The 24,980-nt window shown below is 36.0% G+C and overlaps 1 protein-coding gene across 1 annotated transcript; it reads left to right on the forward strand.

The window, feature by feature from the left end:
- The first annotated feature begins 2,020 nt into the window (after positions 1-2,020).
- Positions 2,021-24,980, forward strand: LOC111248800 (dual specificity mitogen-activated protein kinase kinase 7-like). Its single transcript, XM_086976093.1, has 10 exons — positions 2,021-2,089; positions 4,165-4,190; positions 7,047-7,163; positions 10,255-10,559; positions 13,395-13,642; positions 14,769-14,961; positions 17,493-17,651; positions 18,705-18,793; positions 21,581-21,652; positions 21,873-24,980. Exons 3-10 carry the CDS (start codon positions 7,057-7,059, stop codon positions 21,999-22,001), a joined length of 1,302 nt encoding a protein of 433 aa, XP_086832219.1. The 5' UTR covers positions 2,021-2,089; positions 4,165-4,190; positions 7,047-7,056; the 3' UTR covers positions 22,002-24,980.

Here is a 24,980-nt window from a genome sequence, read left to right on the forward strand (position 1 = left end):
CAAGGACAATATGATGTCATAAGACTTTTTGGGCCAAAATGCTTAGACAGATGACGCTTGGGGTCATTTTAGAGTCCTTTCGAATAACAAATAAGCCTCATGTATCAATGTAGCGACAGCAGGTATTTATATAGTCTTCTATTGTTGGATGAGAGTTAAGGTAAGCTAGATATATACACATGCTGATTCGATATTCACGCGTTTAATTTCAAATCTAACACACAAATATTTACTTAGTATAACTTATTTTCCTATCATTAAGCATTAAACAGCCGCACGGTTAATTTAAAGGGGCTTCCATTACTCCGAAGCTGGAGAAAATACTCTCTTGGATCTTACTATATTTTTTTATTACTTGCCTTTATTTATAAATGTTCCCATAATTTCCCATATTACACCACTTCCGCTAAGCTTAATAATCTTTTTCTGAGTTCGCAATCAATAACAGATTAGTCTTATATGCTGTTTTAGGACATTTGGATCCTGTGAGCATAAAGTGGTTGTTAAATGATAGGCGTGGGTAAATTGTGCTATTGTTCGCGCTTTCTGTATGCACCATGGTAATACGTGTTTATTATATTAGGGGGGTGTGAGTGGTAGTTGCTACTACGAATTCCTACCCTGCTCCTTTACAAATTACGATGGTATGCTTTGTTTGTTCTAGCGTCTCCTGAAGAAGCGAATTGTATAACTATGAATTAGTTGTGGTCGGTTACGTGCGTTTTACGCTATGGGACACGTTTGGTAGCATAGTGTGGAGTTATCTGTCAGATTTTTTGATATAAAGCGTTAGGTTTTTGGATCACCGTCATTTTGAAGCATCAGTAGCTAAAAATCATAGTTTGTAGGCTGGTCATTGTATTTCAGACGAACATAACCGTATTGATTTCGTAGCAACGCACGTACATGTTTCATGCACAAATTCAGAATAATAGCCAAGCTGGTGCTGTTATCACCTATTGACGGTATTATAACATTAATCTTTATTTAATCATATATAGATGTATATTGTCTTTGTGTAATCGTTTCAATGTCAAAAGAATAAACAGTAATTCTACACACGTCAGTATTTTTAGGGCTAATTTGGTAGATTGGTTAGAAATTTCGCTCGCTGCTTAAAAGAAAAACTCTTTGCCGGCCTAGACGGTTATTCATTCTATTCAGTCAATGCAATACCCCATTTTAATGATTTCATTCAAACTTCGAACTAGGCTAAATATGAATTCCCCAATTGATTGTCAGAACTGACAGGACGTTCCTCCATGGTTCAACAAGTGGAAGTTTTACTAAGAAAATAAAGAATGTCATACATTCTACATGAGAATACTTATGTGTATTGTGTCATAAATACTTGCTCAAAGAATACTGAAGAGAGGTAAAAAAAAGTCCTTATAATCTTTTATAACATTTAAACTAATCATCCTTCTAGAATTAATTAATAATCTAGAATCAACCAGACCATTTCTATTTTTAGTATTCCGGTTGACTATTATTCTAGCATTTCTCCAGTGATATTATTGTTGACAAAAAAAACTTGTTTAGCACACATTCTTACAAATTGATGAGGTATGTTTCTATTGCAATTCTAAAGCAATTTTAAATATATGTAATAAAGTAGTCGTCTTATTGTTGTTTACCTATTGTTCCCGTATAATTTCTATGCTAATTTTTTTTATTCACACTAACAAATGGATCCTTACGGTATCTAAATTGATTTACTCTCACATATTGACGCTACCTTATTTCTTGCTAGGCAACACAGTCTGTAAGGAATGCTGCCTTCCTTACAGAAGGTGTCGAATCGCCCGCGCCTTCCGATGATATCATCCGTTTATCCGTTTTGTTGATGTTATGTTTTCTATATGAGCAGCTAGGCCCAGAGAATTCGTTCATTCGCATTTCGATTGTTGTTACTGTTTACTCTTGTGCATGTCTGATCGAGAAGAATACTACCGAAGGGACAAACGAACATCATTTGATTGGATATCAAAAAAGGGGAACTTCTCTTGACTAGTTGCTGTTTGTTTGCAAAATAAACGTTGGCGGTAGGCCGAACTTAACTGCTAGCCGAATAGGATCTCCGTATCTGGTAATAATTCCATCGCCAGCTAGAGTGCTATTATTAATATCAGGATCAATTTCAACCAAGTTGTTGTTTTGTGGAAAGTGATCGTGAAAAGGTTGTTTTCGAAATAAGTCATTGTCTGTGTTCCAAGCGGTACTTTTCGCAAAGTTCGTTCCTGTTTCGTCGCGGTATTTTGTTGGTATCAGTACTTACTAAACGATATACTCTACTTCACGTGCACCGGCTTCAAGTGTCAATTATAGAAAATAAACGACAGTAGCACATAGTCAGTCTCCTTTTACAACATTGCGCAGTCCAACAAAGGTACAGAATTATGATAACATTATATATCATCTACTAATGTATGTATATTTAAGGCCAAATCAACCCATCTAACTTAATATTGGCCCTTAAGGAGATAGCGCGCTCGCAAACAATATATTTAGCCTAAATACAATTCTAGCTAAAGAATGGTGAAATCGCATGGGCCGTTTTGCATTTGCGCTGACCGTGATCGGCCGCTCATGCCACATTTTTTTAAACAGAGCCGATTGATCAAAGAACTTTGTTGTTGGTTGTGGATGCAATGAAAACGTCTCCCTTGATTCCGCTTTTCGTCGACGCCTGTGAGTAGGTAATTACTTAGCGAATCGAAAAAGAATGCTGATACATATAAAGAGGTTGGCGTTTCGATTGACAGTTCTTATTTTTGGAAGTAGAGGAATGCTCTTTAAGAGAGCAATGGTTCTAAGATAGGTCACGGTGTCGTATTCTGTATGATTTCAAAATTTGTGGAAACAACATCAAGAAGCATTTTTGTTCACCCCACGCATACATTTTCTGGCTCATCCTAAAAATTCACATTCTATAACAACTGAAGCAAACCAGAGGACCTTATTAGACCAACGTCTTGTTCTTGTTCTGTACCATAAAGGCAAGTTTCGGAAGTCGTGTTCCCGAACCTTAGGTAGTCTTTGCGGACGCTAGAATGACAGTTGCGGAGTCTCAGAATACGTTCATGTTAATTCTTTTTAGGCGGATCTTGATTTTAACTTTCCCATGAGGCACTCGTGAAGCTTTTATAGCGGCGTTTACCGATTGAACTACATATAAGAGTGAGGATTAAAGTATAAACTTCATCCTACTAATGTGTTTTTATTGTGCGTTACAAATGCTATTTGAGCTAGCTTCAAGCTAAGACGAGCTTGTCTATCTGTTTCCAGAATGCGATCTATTCGAAATATGAACATTTAAAAAAATTTGACCGTTACAAGCGTATAACCAAAATCGTTAGCGATGTGGGAAACGTCTTGTTTTTCACGTTTATTCTATTTTCAGTGATTATTTTATAAAGCTGTTAAACATTTTTGAGACGTCTATTTTATATAAAGCCGCTAAATGTGACAACACTTATATAGGAAACACAAATGTTTTGGTTCTAGTGATATAATCACGCACTGTGCAGTAAAAGAATGTGACAACCGTAAGAGAACAACGCGATCAGTTGAACATAGTTTTTCTGAAAGAGCTGAACAACTGCAGAACTAGTCGTTAAAGTCGAATTATTCAAGGTACAAAAAAAAAAGGTTCATATATTTATGTGAGCGCTTTTTGTCTATAGTAGCTTTAGTAGGTATGAAACACTTCCTTTAGGTAACGTAGCCATTCAATGCTTATTGGGGTTTGTGACTCAGTTAGCTTCAAACTATACTCGGTAGATTTAAATCTACACGACTTTTTCAACACTTAAAAACGACAACTGGGCTTCTTCTCAAAGATCGTTGCTTAAGTTAATTTGAGCATGAGCCAATAGCAATGTTTTAACCCGTTAGAAATGTTACTCGCTGTAATTTTCAAGCTTTTTACTGTTCTATTTCTCAAACCTTTTAACCTCAATCAGCTAGATCAGCATTACACCTTTCTGTTATTCTGTAGAATTGTACGCTTATATTTTAAGGAACATGCAAAAGTCAAGTCGTTCCAAAACTTGTTTATTGTTTTAAGGTCAGGCCATATCTCATATGTATCATAGCATGTCCTAAGTTAATTAAAGCAAACACATATGTCTAACATAAATTTGTGAAACATGTGTCTTTTAGGTGCGAGTCAGAAAGCTGTGCAATAGGTATGGTCATCTGTGCAAACACCTACACTACTGCAGATATGAAAAAAAAACTACCGTTTTCGTACCGTGTTACTAGAATACTAAGAAAATTATAACCTGGTTAACGGGCGCTTATTTGTGTTGTGGTAAAACGTATGGGAACATCTACAAGAGGAGTACATACGGGAATGTCTCGTAATATGGCTTTTACTTCAATATTGAAGTCGGGTATTCCTAATAAGAAAACGAGCAAACTGTGATACCCACAATTGAGGCTTCATTAGTCTAGGTTCAACCGGAAACGCTAAGGATTAAGTCAAATTATATACCGCGAACTGAGAAGTCGCGTCAAATTTATCCTAAAACTCTGCTTGAATATGTATTCATAAAAAGGAAAGTTGGCAAGTCTTTTTATTCACTGTAAAACTTCCGATTTTTCATATATTGCGTAATATGTTTTAGAATGTCTTGGGCAATTACTTCAGCCATAGTTACACATATCTACAACGTTCAAGTGTAACAAAATTACAACTGGCATACAAGTAACGTGAAGTTCTACAAGGACACTCGTTGATGACGGCCTTGTTGTTGGCTCATGCAATGTGAGTCGATAACGACTACTATCTAAATGCTCATAAATGAAAGTCAGCAATGTGTAACCAATATAAGTGCGAGCCATCTTGATTCCTAGGATGGATACATTCTTGAGGCCGGTTTCGCCAGACAATTATATTTTGAGTTCCTGACGCCGATACCCTCCAGGCCACACCGAGCAGAATATTCTCGCAATTTAAATTACCGATGAGCTCTTATGAGCTTAGGAATTGATCAAGCAAATAAATTAGCAAGTCGGACGGCATTTTGGCACTGACTTCGTGAATGAAGGACGTCAAGGACATTTGCGAACTGGAAAACTTCTTCTGCCTTCGTTGCCGTTTCATAGATATGGAGGATCAGTTTTGTATATTGGGATTGACCTAATGCTGCAGGTGTTATTTCTGAAGCTCTTCTGTAGCATTCAGGCAGCGGAAGAAGGTTCAGGATACCTTTATTGTACGGGCATCAACCGTTACATTATCGTTGCGCGAATACCATGGGGGCGCCATTCGTTATCGATACCGCTATAAATAGCACCATTGGTATCTATATGCAAGTGTGGAATACCATTCCCATAATTTTCACAGATAAAATAAACAGAAGTGTGGGTAGAAACTTTGGGAACTGCACGACTCCACTACGAGCTTATCACGTTGTATTGTTAATTTCTTCCACAAACCTCAGTAGTACTGTCTTTCTCTTTTCCGAAAGTTTTGATTCATATTGAAGTGTTAGGAGTAACACCAAGGATCTTGATGTTCGTACAAAACATTATTTGAGGTTTGAATTGACTTAATCACATCAGATAGTGAGTGCTACAAAATGTAACGGAAGAACTAAAACACTTATACAACGGGCGATATGGGAGTATGCTGAGAAAATTACGATACGGCCAGCATATGTACTTTTCTTGAAACTTGTTTGTAATGCTCATTCGTGACCGTCGAACCATTCAACACAAATTTATAATGCACAGTGCTCTGATGGTCGAACGAAGCAGTAAAAATAAGTTTAATTTTGATTTGGATCGTAGTTTTCTTCGGTCTATCCACCTATCCAGACAGCTGTGTTTTTGTTTCCACTCGTCCCTTGTAGTGACTCGTTAGAGCAAATTCGGCTCCTTTTGTTTTATTGAGATCCTCGTGCGACACTTATAAATGAGACCACATGTGGTTCAAACCCAGGTTTTTCAGAACACTTCCGGCTATAAACATTCTCGCCTACAAATTGCCTTTCAAAACGGTCTGAAGTGACTCACGTGAATTATTGAATTCTTTTGGGAGCTTTTAGGGGTAATTCGACGGTAATCCAGGATAAGTTCTGTTACTTCACTGCACGTTTTCGTCCGTATTCGTTATAACAGATAGGCAAAAAGAAAGGCAAACCCCCAAGGCTCCCTTAGCCGTCGCATTACTACGATTAGTACACTCAGTAATGACCTATAGCATGATTTTTAAAAGCCTTCTGCACCACAGGTACTATTTGTGATTTTGATTTATTCTTCAGACAGAATATAATGTGCAACATTTGAAACTCGTAACTCTTTAAAAAAAAAACAACAAAATTTCGTAAAATGTTTGCCAAACTTAGCAAACCATACGGCAATTTTTAATTTTTTCCGCTCAGCGTCTTAGCAATCGCAAATATAAAGGCGTTCAGAAATTAAACTGAACTATTATTATTTGGCCACTAGGAACAGGAAGTGACTACCTTATGGAAACAGCTTTGCTGTGGAAACACTTCGCCATAATAAATCGTTACTAAATTTAAAAAAAGACGGGTAAAAGGTTCAACAGCATTCCTCATGGAGACAGCTTTTCATGATAATAATAATAATAATAATGACATAAATATTGGGCTACGATTTTTGTTTAACTATGACACGAAATGTTCATCATTAAAATCACATGATTGTAAACACGACTTTTGGATTTACTTGGAGTCACAGCTAAAGTATTGTAAGAAATAGTTGAAGACAATATTTTTCGACCGACGTAATTGTAATCAGTAGTTGTATAGTCAACGCTTCTGTAAATAATTTTAACGCAAGATTGGTAGTGATTATGGTATTATATGGTATTCAATAAAAAGTTCTTAGTACTCCGTGTGCAGTAATTCTGAACTTTTTCATATAAGTATATTTTTCGGTCATAAAGTTTACTCTTATGAACCTAATCGGAAAAACGATTTAAAGCAATGCAAATACTTAAACATGTACTGAATATTAAATCAAGGTAAAGTGAGCACCCAAGTAAGCTCTCGTTCATATTGGTGAAGCAGGGTGGCAACGATGCCTGCGATAACTTCAGGCGAGGATGATTTGCACCGCGAGCTTCAGGGGCTGGGAGCGCGCTTAGAAGCTGAAAATGGAGGTTCACATAGCTTTCGAGGAAGCAGGTGGGTAGAAATCATAAATAAGTAAGAAGAAAGGGTAAAATCGCCGCTTTTATTCGGTCCTTATCTTTATTACAGTAACGTTATTGTGTAATTGAATAAACGATGAATTGACGACTTGTTAAGTAATTTACATCATACTTCCTATCAACTTTAGATAGACCTGAACACATATTTGCCGTTAAGCTAAGTGTTTAGCATTGGAATAAAGTCGGATTGACCAGTAAATTAAATTTGCAATTTATTCAACTTTACCTTTTCCGGCATTCGTAAGGTTTGAATCCGTTTTCTACGTTTTTGTCGTAGAATGCCTAATAAAGAATTTGACACACATAGCTGTATCTGAACTATATCGACAAACATATTGTCATATTTTCACACTAAACATATGAACCCGGTAGTAATAAAGTGATAGAATAATCAAATAGCTAGAAAGATCAGATTGCATCCAGCCCAGAAATCTACCAGACAGTCTGTCTTGAAGTAAGGGTGTTAAAATTGCGTTCAATGTTATACTTAAATCACTGACTGCATCAGGAGGAGGTAGTTTTGGCTATTCAGTGATTATAAAAGGTACCGCAGTTATCGACGACCATATCTCGACGAGCCATTACTCTTTTTTAAACTACTTTCCACCAGCGGCAGCAAATGTAAGAACTACGATTGAACCTAATAGGTTCTCGAAAAAGCACTGTAAGTCCCCTGCGAAAGATAGGAATGTCCACTGCCAGGTTGACTATAAAAGCAGTTATACGTAGGATATTTTCCGGACTACCGGAAGTTGGGGGGGGGCACAGCAAAACACACACAAAGGTTAGGTTATATATCGACGAACGAACTCATTGGTTCATCCCAGGATAACGTACGTGACGGCCTTACGACAAATATAACATAGATTTAAGCCAACAGTTTAGCTGGAGATCTTCTTTAACATTAAAGGCGCCTACAGTGGTCTCGAAATACTTCGCCATTAGTAGGCACTGGAAATACTTAGCTTAAGTAGAAAGCCAGTTTATTCTATAAATTATGAACACGAACCAAAGACTCATTGATTTCGATCACTGATGACTATGAATGCCCGCGAAACAAAAGAGGACATCTCACAGTTAAACATGGCAACGGATATTCCTGAGAGGTCCCTAAAGAGAGGCTTCATGAGAATTATCATCAGGAATGATTCTCCTGAATGTTTTTCAGGCAGAGCCAAGACATCTGTGCCGAAGTATACTTGACCGAGAAAACTGCCAGATACATTAGGAGTTAGAACAACAGAGATAATGGGAATTTATAACGAAACATTATGCGTCATTATAAAAATCCTGCAAATTATCATCAGTTATTTTAAAGTTGCCCTTCTCTTATAATGACGTAGTTTACGTTTTACATTGGCGTTAGCAGCTTGATTGGAGAGGAATAGGTAGAATGATACTTTGGAACGAAACAGTGACCACAAAGCATTAAAGAAATTGATAATGGAAAATGGTACGTCATTGTCTTTTTTTTGTAGAACATGTTATCTCAAATACCTACTGAAAAGATCTAGTTGTCGTGAGCTCAATGGAATTATTTGGTAAGACTACTAGAATCAATAAACACTGTACATAGCGAGCAGACCACCAACCGTCGATCTATGTTGACTGTACAGCCTAGCAACTTCCGAGGTTGAACTTTTGCGACTTAGATCAATTGCATTAGATTTGTATATTTTAGATTGCTTTATTTTGCAAAGCTGAAACTTCTCGGCATTGATACCTCCGCTAAAGACCTTGACTGTGGATGGTACGACCGATTTGATTGTACTACGAGAAGCAAATATAATCATATATATTCACGCCGGCCAAACGTAAAGCAATGAACTGATATTAGGAACTTTTAAAAGTACCCTTCACGATTTATGTGGCAATAATTCATCAAGCGACAATGCGAGCTTCCTACGGTAAATTCTGCAATGTGGTCAGTTAATCGACTTAAGAAGTTGATGAACTAGCTATTTTAACTTATCACACGCATTTGCAATGGCTCGCGTTGCATTTGATTGAATCCTACTGTCTAGTGGACTTAAAGCTCCGACGGAAAAGTTATTTTATTAGTTTTACATGAAAGTCAAAGTTGTAAACGCTAACTCACGTGATGCCGTGGTTCACTTGATTCACGGTAACCGTCAAATGGACTACAAGGATAGTATTTATAAGCGTTTACTGCCATACCCGAGAAATTTCTTGTACAGATTGAATCCTGGTACTGGACATCTGAGTTAGATACCTTATTTACCTATATCGCTACAGCCAAATAGTTAATATAGAATGAAGCAATTGGTGGCAATATTTTTCTCAATGGAGCTGGGAAGCAGCGATATCCGTCGGCTAAAACCAACAAACAACCGAACACATTTTAAATAATTTAATTTATTTTCTTTACTTAAGTAGATTTTGTAGTTTTAACAATACACTGTTAATAAAACTCTTCGTTAAGGCAAATATTGTTTATGAAATTAATTTATGCCCGAACAGCAATAGGGACTTCTTCTGTAGGGACGGGTATAATTCGAATGACAGAACGGTACTCCAGCGTTATGGTAATACAACTCTTGGATCAAAGACTTGCCATCTATGCATAAAGGAAAACCACTCTAACTCTAAAATTTAGCTAATAGTGTTTTTTTACATTGACGATCGTTATTGTTTTGCAAATATCCATCTATCAAGATCGTAGTGTTTAATGAGATGCATAGAATTTAATCAAAACCTTAGTTTTTCACGACTATCTCAAAATTCGTCCTACGATCATGTTTTCATTATAAGAGTTGTATGTTACAAAAATATCTACCTCTGTAGTATCAACATTAGTATGGGCATTTACTGAAAAGATGATTTTTATTGAGGATCATATCGGGGCTTAAAATAAAAAAGTGATACCGGTAACGTAATTTAACAGTGTTTGAGGTGTACAAATATTGAAAAATTGATTTTTGATATACCAGCAGCACATGGTTTCTAACTGAAGCAATACTGTATAATTCATTCACAGAGATCGAGTTCTGTTGGGTTTTATTGTACATCCTATGGTCGAGAGATTGAACAATCTTTTGTTACAGGAGCCGCGCACGACCGGGAAACCTACCAATAGACTCCGGCACTCCTAATGGTAGTGGCAGCCTGCCCCGGACGAATGGAATCCCCTCACTTACAGGAGGGCCTCCTTCAGCCCCGATACTTTCTAGCGGACCCCGCGCGCAACGGGGCCATTCGACCGACTTTTCATCTGAGGAACTACGAGGTCGCCCAAGAGAAATCATCGTCGGGGGAGGGCCTCCGCAGAGTTATCGCAGGGTCCAATCAACAGAAAACAGACAACACCGCGATATTATGCAGAATGCTCAAAAGTTGACCTTCGAAGATGGTTGGTACTACTGTATTACAATTACTCGTTGCAACAAGCTAGACTAGAAATTTTCTACCTTCTTAGTTGTTCTCTTATTGCCTTACACAAGCCCGTGGGAGCCTCAAGCTGAGGTTCGTTATGGCCTTTGCGCATTCACTGCTTCAACATACTCATCTCGCGGAGGTAAAACCCAAATATATATTTCTATGGGCGTTGTCTGTGGTTAGATGTTAAGATAATATGAAGAAATTTTTACAACTTAGGCTTTCAGAAGTTTCAAGCCGCCGTAGAGAGTTCACACTTCTCTCGGATTTTCATAATACGATCTGGGATTAGCTTACAATTTCCTTATAACTTATTATATAACTTTAGGTTGATAGTCTTTCTCGAGAACTACAGTAAGTCTACCAGATAAGAATATGCACAGACAAGCAAAATGGACATACTTTGTTTTTTGGTTTAACATCAGAAGTGAGTAGCGGAGAATATACGCAACTTATTTCTCCTGTTTCCAATTAAAGTATATATCATTATTGCTTATGGTCTTCTTCTATTTAAATAGTAACTTACTCCGCTGCTGTAAAAGTCTAGGGTACGAGAGTATACATAGTTTCGAAAAACAATCTCGACACTATATTGAGATTTGAATAGCTTTTCCAATGAATAGGTTGCTGGGATTTTGAAAAACTCCAAAAAATGGTGATCTATAGGGGCACAGTTTGGCGAGTGAACAATAAAGAGTCCTCAGTTGTCTTTCCAATTCTTGTATTCTTCCGCCTTAATTCTTGTTGTGTCAAATTAAGCGTTGTCGTACAATAAGAGTGGTTTAACTCTGTTCATTGATCTTGGTTGCGTAGTGCGGATTTTTTTTTTATCATTTCCAATTGTTGACAGTACACTTTAGCCGTAATCGACAAACCAGACTTATTAAAGTGTATTAGATAGCTTAGTAAAGCAACCCAACCAGGAAATTAGGCAAGGCCCCCACCGACCCCGGGCCTATCACCCGATGTCTAGTTGACATCATATAAAAAACAATAGAGGCAAATATTAACAGAATAGTTGCGGCCAAAATTGAGTGAAAAAATTTTTCTAATTCCAAGTGTACTTTGCGTGAAAGCCGGCTAACAAAGATGGCCGTAGAAAGAATACTCCAGGAAGCCAAAAGACAGGAAACCAGGAACCAATGGTCGAAAGGGCTGTGCACACTAATTCTGCTGAACGTGGGAAATGTCTCTCTTAACTGAAAAGTTGTCATGGGAGCCACGAGACAGAAGGAAGCGTGCATGCAAAGACTAACTGTTTCCTATCTTAGCAATGAGATGGCGATGCATGAGCATAAAACCTGCATCATAACCGCAGAGATCTCATTGTGCTAATGTCGATATTAGAAGTTCTACTGTAAAATATGACATACAACGACGTCATAAAATTAGTTAGGCGCGGGGGGGGGGGGGGTAGACGATCCCTCATGTAGACGAGTTAGCTGTCCTAGTCATAGCACGTGGCGTAGCTCGTCAAATGCACGATAGACATTTAGGAAGGGTGGTTGCATGGAGTATGCTTGGTGAAAGTAATAAAAAGAGGGCCCGATCTAGAAAATGACAGAAGGTGCGGACCCGGTTAGTGAAGTAGCCCTTAAATGCATTCACAGCTCCGTTGGTTGTAGAACGTAGAAATTTTGAATAAGAAAACTAAGAATAGAATACAAGGTTTATACCGCCACTGTAGTTCCATGACGGGAGTCACATTCTTCAATCACTCAATATTTCGGATTTTCTGCGGCTTAGCACAACTCATCTGCTAAAAGCTCGAGAGAATCTAAGTGAATAATTTTAGATTTTAAAGAGCGCAAGTGCGTCTAGAACGCAAGAAAATGTAGCGACGTTTCGTACTAAGTGACTTGATCTGCAGTAAGATCTCCAGGATAAATGTTCTACTTTTTAAAACATGATGATTTCAATGACTTTTAAAATGAAAAACATACTAAAGATTAACGTGAAAAAATAACAATCAGACGCAGCGTAAAAGTAAAAAATATTTAAGAAATTGAAACAATTCGAAAAATTGAATTAGCATTTTTGTGGTAACTGATGCTTTACAATAGGCAATGACGAAAGAAAAATACGGTAAACGATGCCTTCTTCAACTAACTGGTTAATTTAAAACCCTTATGAAGTGCTGACACTTGGCGTAAGAAATCCTATGGATATGCATCAGTTGTCAAGATATTAATTTCTTGCTCATAATGAACACTGCCTTGCGTAAAAGTATAGTCAATGATATTGTGTTACTGACACAACATATGTTTATATAAACATATTGGTTACAAAAAAGAGTTCGCTTTTGTGGCCAAAAACGTAACAATCTACACAAAGGTTACCGATGTTTAATCAGGCTAATGCGAAACAGGTGTAAAACTGGCATCAAAATTACACGAAATGCGATGATACAATAGTGCGGTTTTGGCTATTAAGCTTGATATTGCAATGGCTAAGCAATGGTCATACTAAACTTTAGCTTTACAAAAAAAATGTGTTTGCGTAAGGTAAAATGCTAAAATTTCGTTAGTTTGCATTCAATTAGATTGCATACCAATAAGCCTTAAGGTTAGATTTTTGATAAACGGGGACATTTTTGCAATCCTCTTTGAGAAAAGACAAGGTGATAAGTTTTTGTTCATTACTATTTCATAATCATGCTTAGCCTCAATTAAATGTCTTTTGGTTTATTGTTGTTGAGTTTCCGACTTTTGAGTTGTGGTTAAGAAAATGCAAATATATGTTGCCAAGCATGATTTTGTAGTTTGTAATCTAAACGCTAAGGTGTATGTATTTGGTTGTCATTTTGCAGGAACAATCTTTAAGGACGTAGACCCAACGTCCCTTCTCCGATTGGAAGATCTTGGAACAGGAACGTGTGGTCATGTAGTGAAGATGCAGCACGTGGCTAGTGGGCGTGTTATGGCCGTAAAACAAATGCGAAAAAGTGGAGTTCCAGAAGAAAACAGACGAATCTACATGGATCTCGATGTGGTTCTTCGTTGCACCGACTGTCCACACATTGTTCACTGCTACGGGTATTTCGTTACCGATTCCGAGGTATGTCGTTTCAAAACAAACTATCGTCCACAAGTTTAAGCGCTAATGGAAGTATTCTATTGCCTTGACACTTAATCCGTTTATTCCTATGCCAGGATTTGTTCATCAAACTTTCCCGGATCATTTTCATCATTAACGATTGATTTTTCTCCACCCTGGATTTATGAGAAATCGTAATGGAGTCGTAGCATATCTGAACTTGACATATGTACGTTGTTCGTATTTGTTGTATTTTTTTTTTAATTTAATGTAATTTCTTAAACAATTGTTTAATTTATCCTATCTGCGTTTATAATTTTAGCTTAAAACTAATTACATTCATAGCATTCAAGGACATCATTAAAGCCTAGAAGCTTCATACGAAATTTTAAATATATATATATGTATAATGGTTACGTTTGCTGACTTGGTTAACACCAAATTTTGTTTCGTATAGACAGTTCCTAGCAACTGGACCAGCGAATATGGTTAAATCTTATAATTACATACTTTCATAGGCTCTGCGGCTTAGCTGTATAGTTTAGCGTGCTATGGTAATACTATATATATATTATTCCTATCCTAGTTTAATTAAAAATCCTACAATTAAAAACAATGAGTCAAAGTGTTGCTCGTCGAGTTTATCTTTTTGCTATAATGTTTAGCTAACACTTGTCATAGATGCACTAAGTATTGACACCAGTCGAGCAGATACATTTTCTTATTAACCATAAATAGAAGGGACCCGTCAGTTTTTCACTATCTGTAGTACATCATATGACTGGGCTCCCTGCCCTTCGTGCGGAATCTAATCTATCGAAAGAGAAGCTTTGATTTAGCTACAACTTGGCGAAGGTTATAATATAATGAATAGTGAACATATCCAAGTTCTGGCATATCATTTTCTATATGAAAAAGCTCAAGTTCTTGTTTAATACGCTCTAAATGTGTATATGCAGGTAGAAGCTAGCAGGATGAATGTTCACTACTTCTATCATATGCCAAGAAAAACAGTTTTAACGTAGAGGTTAAGCCTTGATATTCAAATTATATATTCAATGATTCTGGAATCATTGAATCATCCACATAAGCGTGCAATACACCATATAGACTTTGTTTATTGACTGAAATGATTGTACATGTGCAGGTATGGATCTGTATGGAATTAATGACATCGTGCATTGAGAAACTTCAGAGGCTACGGAGTCATGAGCCGGTGCCTGAACAGATGCTTGGGTACATCTGTGTATCTGTTGTGAAGGCTCTTAACTACCTCAAAGACAAGCACGGTGTCATTCATCGAGATGTCAAACCTAGCAACATCCTTTTGGACCGAAACGGTTTGTAAGGTTTCTTAGCCACCTAAAGCCGGTACTAGTTAAACTAGTTATAAAATTTATTAACTTCTCCTGACTTGTAAGAAATGTTGAGTATACAATTGCCAACACAAAGTACTTTATGATTCTTAGTAGCGCTAGTGACAACAATGATGATTATCTTTAATTATATTACGTGAAACCTAGTGTAAAGCCGAACGTCAGGTTTCCAGATAAAGTTGTCGGACAGTGGAATGCACGTCGATAAAATCATCTTAAAAACAATAGATTGAGGATTAACAGATATGGGATCAAATTATCTGCCAGGCTGCCCATTTATGAATATAATCTAAAGCCATTCGATCGTAAGCTGCTTTCCCCGAGAACAAATGGTATAACTTAGTGTATTTCTATTACCTTGACCAAGCCGTGGTTACCTATAGCCTGTTTCAGACAGTTAATGGGCATCACCATGTTCGAAAGGGTATTATTATGCGTAAGTCGCGAGACTGTAGATGAGTTTTGTCAACAAAAGCTGAGCTGTACAAAAATAGCTATGCTTTGTATGCCCACGGCGAAGCCGAACGACATCATTAGCAACGGCTCAGAATATTTGTAGCACGCTTCTTTGAAAAACAATTTATGGCCGAAGTGTGCATTATTACATTTTTTAAAACCTTCTAAAAAATTCTATAACACACATCACAATTTCGTTAAGCGCGTCTTGTAGGCGGTCTCGCGGATGTAGATCGTAATTAAAGTTCGTATGTTAAATCAAATATTTTCCAAAAGACAAATTATCAGGAAGTAAAAGGTATAAACTTTAGAGTAAAAATGTTTTTTTTTTATTTACTTAAAATGACGGATTGGTTGATTTTTCATGACAAAAAGTTTTTGCAGAGATGTCAGAAAACGGTAGCATTTAAAAGATATTTGCTGCATCAATGAGTACCAACTGCGTTTTTTATTAAAAATCTAGTTTAAAACTCGTTTTCTGACCGATCTATATGAGCTGACCTTTCAAATACACTGCAATTAAAAACTCATTGCCTGCGTCCAGATGGAGTTAAAACCTTTTTGTGGCCCTGCATAATACAGGAATAATTTAAACGGTAGATATAACCTACCATCTTAACTTTTCTAAAAGTATACTTATCTTGATCTTCCCATAATCATTTACAATAATGTATATGTATGAAAAATTGTTATGCAATAATTGTTGTAGTGTATCTGACAAATATAAATACATTTTACTGAACCGATAATATAACATTGAGGAAGTAGTGGACAATGTGAGTATCGAATAATTTTCAAACTGTGCGCCATTAGCAGACAACAAGATGTTTACGTTGTTTTTTTATAAGCTGATCGAGTATTACCGAAGAATAATGAGTTTGAGGGGCAAATATATAGTTTGCTTATGAAATAATTATATTTAGGTAATTTCTTAATTATTTATTTTAACCATATAATGCTTAATAATTAAGTTTCTAAGGGCTTAGAGGACTCTAATGCAATTACTAAAAAATTATTCAAAGTGCTAAGTAAGAAAGCTTTAACGAAACAAGAGTTTACAGCGGTTCAGTCATTTTAAGAAAGAAGATTGAGAGGTTAAGGATTACGGAGAAGGCGAATACACCTTTAGGACCTCAAGCAAAAGACCGGATTTACGCGATCACGGAAGTTTGTGAGCAAAGTGAGCATGAACGGTGCGCTCTTTGTCAGCTTTGTTTGCTTGAAATGGTAATAAAAAAAATGTAGGTTCCTCATGAACTGTGTCCTCCTTAGATGGAAACAAACGCGGTGCATTCTAAAGACAAGTTGCACAATTAGTACCAGCAAAAAATAACACCTGGAATACACCATCGTTATATGACGAAAAATTCCGGCCGCAGCTTTGATAAATAAAACTTTTGTTTGAGGTCCAAAAGTGCAGTCACCTTGCCCGTGGAATTCAACTTCCCAGTTCGACTATACCAGTGATAAACTGTTGCTTCACTAAAGGCGTCTTTGTACAGGCTTTTGATAAACATGGCCTTTGCTTTATAGAAACAAAAACCTAATCATTAACATTTTAGCAGTAAACAATATCGTTGCTTCTAAAATAATTATTCTTCAATGCCCGTCAATTAAGTCAGTCAATTTACACAGACTTTTCTTGTACTAACTGCAAACGATCTAATTTTATATATATAATATAATAATAATAAATATATATATAATAAAAATCTAACTTAAAAAAATTACGAGTAAGGGTGAACTTACACTCAATTGAACTTATAATAGTAAGAAGACATCTCAGCAGTTGTTGTGATGTGTCATAAGGAGGCCTCGTTTCATAATTTTTCGATTTCTCCGTATGCATAATATTATTTAGATTAATCCAGTATCATAAACAGGTCAAACCAAACTTAATCCTTTTAAACGGTTTTCTCATGTGTCTACATTTGTTTTTTCTTTTTGCTTTAAAATGTGGTAAAAATACTTACAAACGACAGAAGTTGTTTAATTGGTAGTGATTTATTTGGATAATGTGTTGTACCATTAATGTGCAGGAAACGTGAAATTGTGTGATTTTGGAATCGCGGGTCAACTGGTTGAATCAAAGGCGAAAACGCAGAGCGCCGGTGTAGCAGGTTACATTGCTCCAGAAAGAATTGACCCGGAACGTGTCGGTAGGAACTATGACGTCCGCGCAGATGTTTGGAGCCTAGGTAAGGAGTGAAGTTTGCGGCGAAAGACCCTTGAACCGGATTTGTCTAATCACAAATGTATGAATTCTCAACGTAGTGTTTCTTCGTTTGTTGCCGTGTCATACTCTTTGCATACTCCTGCATTGGGGATACAAATTTGTAATGAAATTGTAATGAAAGATGAATAAAACCATTATTTAGGGCAATATTTTTTTATAAATAATTAATTAGGGCCTATAGCAATGCAGAAGTCGCTGTGGGCAAGATTTAAAGAGTGGGCTTTACAATAGTATCGCTCCAAGTTCAGGCCCAGCTTTTAAAATAAAGGGCCTCTGCAGTTACTTCATATCGACGTAGATCTTTTCTCAAGAATGCACCATTACTGTTACCTAAATGATTCAGTTTAAGTAAATCAGGAAGTAAACTCGGAAGTAAATCAGGAGCTTAGTATTGTGAATTTGCGGCGAAGAGTGGATAAGTGGTGCTATCACCTATGGTATTTTTGTAGATAGGTTTCCTAAAATGAGCCAATAGCGCAGTTTAGATACACTGATAGATTTAAAAACGCCATGAATTATAATATTTATTTAATTATCTATTATATAAGAAGGTCAGTCTTCCCAATCTCAATTACAGTATACTTCTGTTTCGTGCGAAATCATTCGGAATGCTTTGGCCATCTGTATGAAATTGTAATATAACATAGTATGAATGTTTCAAGAGGCTAATGCGACTTTTTTAGTAATTTCATCCTCATAATTGATTACTTTAATCAGCTTGGATACGTAACATTGACAGAAGGGTGTCCCTGACAAACAAAAAGTTTTTACTAGGCAGAGATTAAAGCTCCGCCGTCGCATTGATTTTTCGCATGCCTGTAGAACGTATTTGGAAGCAGAACTTTCCAATTTTTGGCTCTTAATTTCGTTAAGTAATTTTAACTGGCGTTTTTTAGAATTTTTTTTCGTAGATTCGACAACTACCTCTAGCCGGTAGTTAGTTTTAATTATCTAAGATTAAACTTGCGATATTTTCAACTATTAGTAATTCATAGTTCCTGTACACTTATTTCAGGCATTGCTCTTGTGGAACTTGCTACCGGCCGTCATCCGTACGCATCCTGTACAACCGACTTTGAGCTACTCGTCAACGTTCTTGAACGGGTAACACGATTATGCTGTATTTCAAATTATATGACTTCCAAAAAAACTATTTAATTTTGAAAATTTAGACTGCCTCATAAGAACATATTTTTTTTGTTTATTTTTTACTTATTTATTTTTATTACAGTCTATTAACTTCCCGAAATTAATAACGATTTTATTTATTAAAGATAATGACTCAACTTTTATCCCTTTAAGGCTCAAAAAACGATATGGATCTTCTCTACCTTGATACATGCATTATAATTTCGGTTTCCAGAACAGGCAGCGTTGACTTTGTACTAACATCGAAAAGTAGGGGTGCTATTATATGCTTATTTTAATTTGAATTTTAGTTTGAGCGTTTATTTTAAAAATAAAATGAGTAAATAGTTAACTAAAAATATTTTCCTGAGGAAGCTACAGCTTTCTCTTCCAAAGAAGAAAGTGAATTATTTGCGAAAGAATGTCCTTTCGGCTGTACCATTGAGGAACTCATTTTCTAGAAAATTAATCGGCAGACATAGCAAATTATTTTTACCCTATAATTCTCCGTTACTGGCTCCTGGCTGGTTAGACAAGGGCACTAAATAACGCAGCTTGTTAAAGGAAAAAAACCTGAATTTATATTTATTCACCTTAAAGGTATATGTATATATATTTTTGTAAAAAGCTTCTGACAACACAAATAGTTTTAAAAATCATAGATTTTATACAAATTGGAAATAAAACTAAATTAGAACATACTATTACATTTCATGTTAAGTAGGTTGCTCAATACATTTATCCATTACTCTAGCCCTCACAGCTGTAAGCTTTCTAGACCCCCTGTTTATAAAGTGAAGACAAGTATTTTGCTACAATTACCACGTACTTTGTGCAAACATATAATATGTATCACATATATGTACATATAACATAAAAAACATATAAGGATTTCTAAAAGGTTATATACAGAAGTTCTTGTCATATTGTGTTTTTAGGTTTTCCTGAAACTTTTCACACGTGGGAAGTATAGCATGATATAGGAAGCATGAAGTAGTAGTTCCTGTGACGCCAAAAATGCCAATGGTGGCAATGGGTATAAATGGGTAAATATAACAACTTTCCCTTTCAAAACGAACTTCGCTAGTGTTCCCTTTACATGGAATTTTATGTCATTCACTCTACACGTTATGGATAGCGTTTGAAACACAACCTTCAGCTGTACTGCCATCAATCGTAAATCATTACAGTTAAGGATTGCTAAGGGCACTTACTAATATGGAACAGATACTGTCTAGATGATATGTCTATACGTTTCCCGCATTAAACTTATAATTAATATTTATATTATTGTTAATTGTTCTGCAAAAGCCCATAAATGAACGAACAATGGCATTTAATTATGCAGACAATATATCTTTTTATTTGGAAGATTGTGTACATTTAGGGTGATTTGTATAATAAGAAAGAGCACAAATATTCAATACATTTAGTTACATACATAGAGGATCATGCTCAAAGTTGCCTACGTGTGCAAAATTTCAGAAAAATATAAAAACCCAAGATAATAAGAACTATCAAGATTTTTGTGTAAGACCTTTTAGAATTCCTTATACGTTTTTGTTCTTTTTAATTTCCACAAGGTACGCGGTGGTTGTAGCAAAGTACAGAAACATTTCTTTATAAATAGCGATCTAGAAAGCTTAGAAAACAAACATTTTGAGGAACATACTTAGATTGAAACAAAACAGTACTTACTAGTTTGGTTTCATTTCCAATTTGAATAAAATATATGTTCTTGGAAATGATTTGCGTTGCTAAAACCTTTATAAAAAAATATATATATGTACATACCTTTGAGGTAAGTAAATATGAGTTCAGGTTTTTTCGTTTAATAAGCTGTGTTACTTAGCGCTTTGTCTATTCAAGTGTAGGGACCAGTATCGAAACGCTCAGCGTCTTAACGATGCTCCTGCTCCCCATTTTTTGAAAAGATATGGACCAAAAACCTATCAGTTTTTGGGAAAAAGTGTTTTTTTTGGCTTTGATACATACCTCTTCGTAAAGGTAAAAGCTCGCCTTTGTAGTGGGTCACCAAACAAAAAATTAAAACAAGAAATAAACAAATATCTTTATTATTGTTTGGTGTTACATTTTTGGCGCTGCAGTGCGATATTTTTTCTGAAACTGGGCCGAGACATATATCTATGCTATTAATATTGGAAGATCAGTATATGCCAGGTGCGTATTTAGTTAGCCATGGAATTCGAAATGTAATCTTGATCGGAATCGAAGTGAATTTATTTCACCCAATTTTGTTTAATTTTATTTCACGCAGTTTTTTTTCACATAACTATGTAAGCAGAACACTGGCAAATATCGTTTCCGCTATCAGATATCTGACGTCTATTCTTTAACTCCTCCACCTCTATTTTTGCAATTTTTACTAAAGCTTTTAGTAGTTTCTAATATCTCACTGTAAGGCCTACGTTATAAACTGGAACGGAACATGGTTATATTATTGTCTTTCAAATATAGTTTGCACGTATGCTTAAATGAACACAACCGCAGTGTTGCAGGCAATTACAGGGACGCATGTATTTCTGGGCAACCGAGTCATGCATATGGATAACAAACAGTAATTGTTGAGCGGACTAGTACAGTGACCAAACGTATTCATTTATTAGCCAACAGTCTCCATTATGTCGAACCGATAGCGAGCTATAACTAACAACCTTTTTGCTATTCTAATAAGAAATATTATGGAGTTTAATACTACGGTTACTACTCTACACTATGCTTAACTTTGATTTTGCAATACAGGATCCGCCAAGATTAGATGAAGCAATGTTCTCCAAAGAACTCTGTGACTTCGTGCAACTCTGTCTTACGAAGGTGTGTGTAGACTTCAAAATTTAACATTACGTCAGCTGGTAGTTCATTAAACTTACAACTGGATTGTCTCAAGATAGTCGTACTTACAACCACTAAATGTACAAAAAGCCATAATTTTATAATATTCGATTGATCATAACTGCTAATTCTGTTTATTTTTGGAAATATTGCTAGGGTTAATTAGAAATATGATTAAAAATATATACTTATTATTTTTCAGGATTTCAAAAACCGACCCAAATATCACAAACTTATGAAGCACGAGTTCATCAAAAAGTACGACACACCTGAGGCTACTGCGCGAGTCGCTGAGTGGTTCCGAGAAAATAGTAGGCGCCCGACTTGTTGATGTTGCTAATGTCTAGCGCAGCAGCTGTTAACTTTGTGAACACAAGTAACTGAGAAAGATGTTACGTTGGGGATGTGATAGTCCTACAACGAAAATCCGTGCAAAATACTGCGCATGCATTGTACATAGTAGAAAGGCAGTTGGGGTAGACAGTTGTTAATGCCTGTTAGTTGTTGTGCCAGAACGTACTTTCTTTCTATGTATACGAATGTACGCATCATAATCCACATTAGATTTGTAATGGAGGCCCTTTTGCCAATGCACCGCTGCAACAATGACCGGCGCACACAGAAACACACGCACACACAGACAGACACTCAGCTGTCGAGAAAATATTATACGCTCGATACCAAACAGGGTGAATTAAAATAATAGCAAATGTAAAAAACTAGCCAGCACTGCTTCTGTCAAAGATCAGTTTATAAAACCAGCCACGTAAACGCAGGGTGCCGTGTTTATTGCAGCGACCTTTCGAGTGAGATTGCACTTGTTTTGGAACCGATACTATAGTGTATTACCCTACGACATGTTTTCGGCTTCTGTTTTAATTCTCATAAGAAAAAGGCGGTGTTTACGAGATTGAGTTTTCATTTAAACGAGCATTTTTACGGCTTTATCTCAACGAATTGAGAATTAAGGATTTCGGTTATTTATAATTTTAAACTGATTGGTCGCTTGTTCGATGCAGACGTTCTGTGCGTCTGAAAGGCCTTTTTGCGACCTTGTATTGATAATTGAACGTCTGAACCTTGCAGGGGTAATGTGCTTCTCTCGTACTCCGAACGCTTATGCTTGCAGGTGACGGTACATACGCGCTTTTGTTTCGAACGCTTTCTTCAGAAGATAGAAACTTTTTAAAAAATGAGCCTTTATTTTCCAGCTTTTGTGCCTAGTTATTGAACTCAAGGTAGACGCATCATTCAATCCAATTTATTATCTGTATACTTAGTTATATTTTAAGCACATGTAGTAAGAGATATTTTCGAATCAGCTCAACGCATTATATGAAGACAGCGCTACAAAATGAAGTTGTAAAACGTCTAATTACATAGTGTTTAATTTATCCAAACATAGTACTTAAATATTTTAGAATTCAATATCGTTTTTTCATTCTCATTAACATCAGATTACGGCTCTTACATTACATATTGTGATTGCTCCTTTGCATATGCAGAGGATCTCCGGTGATAACCCGGCTATCATAATATGATATAAGTAGCAATGGTGTAGCAAATTTCTTACTTATTGATTCTCTCAATCTTCAATTCCAATATAGTTGTGATCTATTTATGCTGTTTATTCAAAATAAACCCAAAAATCGATGTGAGTTTTTCTTGACCGGTTTACGGTTTCAAAGGAATATTATAATGAAGTTTTGAAATACCGCTGCCTTGTTTAGCACAAAGCCTAGCTCCAGTCAGAAAAAAAAACTATAACGGTTGTTCATAATCTTAAACTGATTTGTTTTCACTGATTTGTTTTCAAGAAAATAATCCTTAAGATAAGACGATGATATGATGTGTTGTAAAACCTGACGGTTCCCAGAAGCATAAAAAGAAATTGATTCAGCTATTTATGCAGGGACTTCAGACAACAGAGTTGCCAGCCTTTGTATGTTCTATGTTAGTGCGATTACCCTCAGATAATTTCTTCTGTCAAATCTTGCCCGCGTTTGTGCAATTTATGTGGTAAGAAGATATGCATGAAACAAAAAAAATATGACCAAATCTGACCTAAGAGCCACTTCCTGAATTCGCATTTCATAACTGTTTTTGGTCCAGAAAAAAACGCAACCAATGCTATAAAATAAACGTATACAGACGCATATCTATTTTTGAGTAGAACGCTATTTCGGAGAAAGCCGAAAAATAGATGGATCAATTTATCTTTTTCGTAGCAAATAAAGTGGAACAAATTTCGTATGTAATAGCCTAATGTCAGTTGAGAACAAATCAAAACTTATGTTTCGCATGTAGTACATTATCCTGTCAGACAAACCATAAACGGAAAGATAGGAATGGGAAATTAACTACCACTATCGCAGGAGTTTTCATTGGCGTCTTCACAAGTCGTTTACTTTTGGAAAGTACACTTCGACATGTTTCTTGTAATACTTGTGAACCAGTCACAATCGAACAGAGCAGTCCTTGCAAACCATCGATCAAAAGTACAGTGAAAATGTTAAGATAATATAACATCAGCACAGTTTGAAGGAAAATATTAACGAACAAATATCAATTAACAAAAGTAAAAGCGAGTTGTTTCACAATATTTAATAGCCTCTTGACATTTGATTCATGAATAGCCACCGACAGGATGAATTCAGAGAAATAACACGCACTACCAGATTATCAAATTAAATGACGTGCATCCAAACAGCATTTCATTTTTATAGGTATACTACTCTATGTTACCGAGTGAATGTTTTTATTTCGTTTATACTTGCTTTCAAAAAGTTCTCGGATTGTTCTGACACATGATGACTATTGCATCTTTTTTCTTATCAGTTTTTCCTAAACGATATACAAGGTCATATTCATGAGTACTGTAGATAAAAATCGTCTGCAGTTAAAAAAAATTACGGTACAGTAAAGGTCTCTCCAGTACCTTAAATTGATTATATATACACTCAAATTAATGGAAATATGTATGAACTCGTAAACCAAATAAGCAAGTTGGTGCCGAGAATGTCTCCGAGAAACGATTACAAAGAACCAATCGCAAAACACAAATAACTGTAAATATCTCAACCATACTGAAAGCATTGTTATATTTAAGAACAACTACCAACCAAAATAAAATCAAAAGTGCCCTCAACTTCTAATTGCCATATCATTACATAGGCCACTTTTGTTATCCAAGCTTGTTTGGCCGTTTATTATTATGAATTTCCTTGATGGCATTGATAAAACACTAATAGACATAATAAACCTATTCCAATAAAGATTGGAGCGAATTGTGTTGACTAACAGTGGATAA

The sequence above is a fragment of the Varroa destructor genome, unplaced genomic scaffold (assembly GCF_002443255.2).
Source record: "Varroa destructor unplaced genomic scaffold, Vdes_3.0 BEIS01000001.1, whole genome shotgun sequence".
NCBI classification, from domain to species: Eukaryota; Metazoa; Arthropoda; class Arachnida; order Mesostigmata; family Varroidae; genus Varroa; species Varroa destructor.

Excerpts from the sequence above, each read along its gene's own strand:
- LOC111248800 (XM_086976093.1), top strand. The coding sequence starts at position 7,057 with ATGCCTGCGATAACTTCAGGCGAGGATGATTTGCACCGCGAGCTTCAG. Across the intron at positions 14,962-17,492 it reads CATCCTTTTGGACCGAAACG|GAAACGTGAAATTGTGTGAT; the intron begins GTTTGTAAGGTT and ends ATTAATGTGCAG. Across the intron at positions 17,652-18,704 it reads CGCAGATGTTTGGAGCCTAG|GCATTGCTCTTGTGGAACTT; the intron begins GTAAGGAGTGAA and ends CACTTATTTCAG.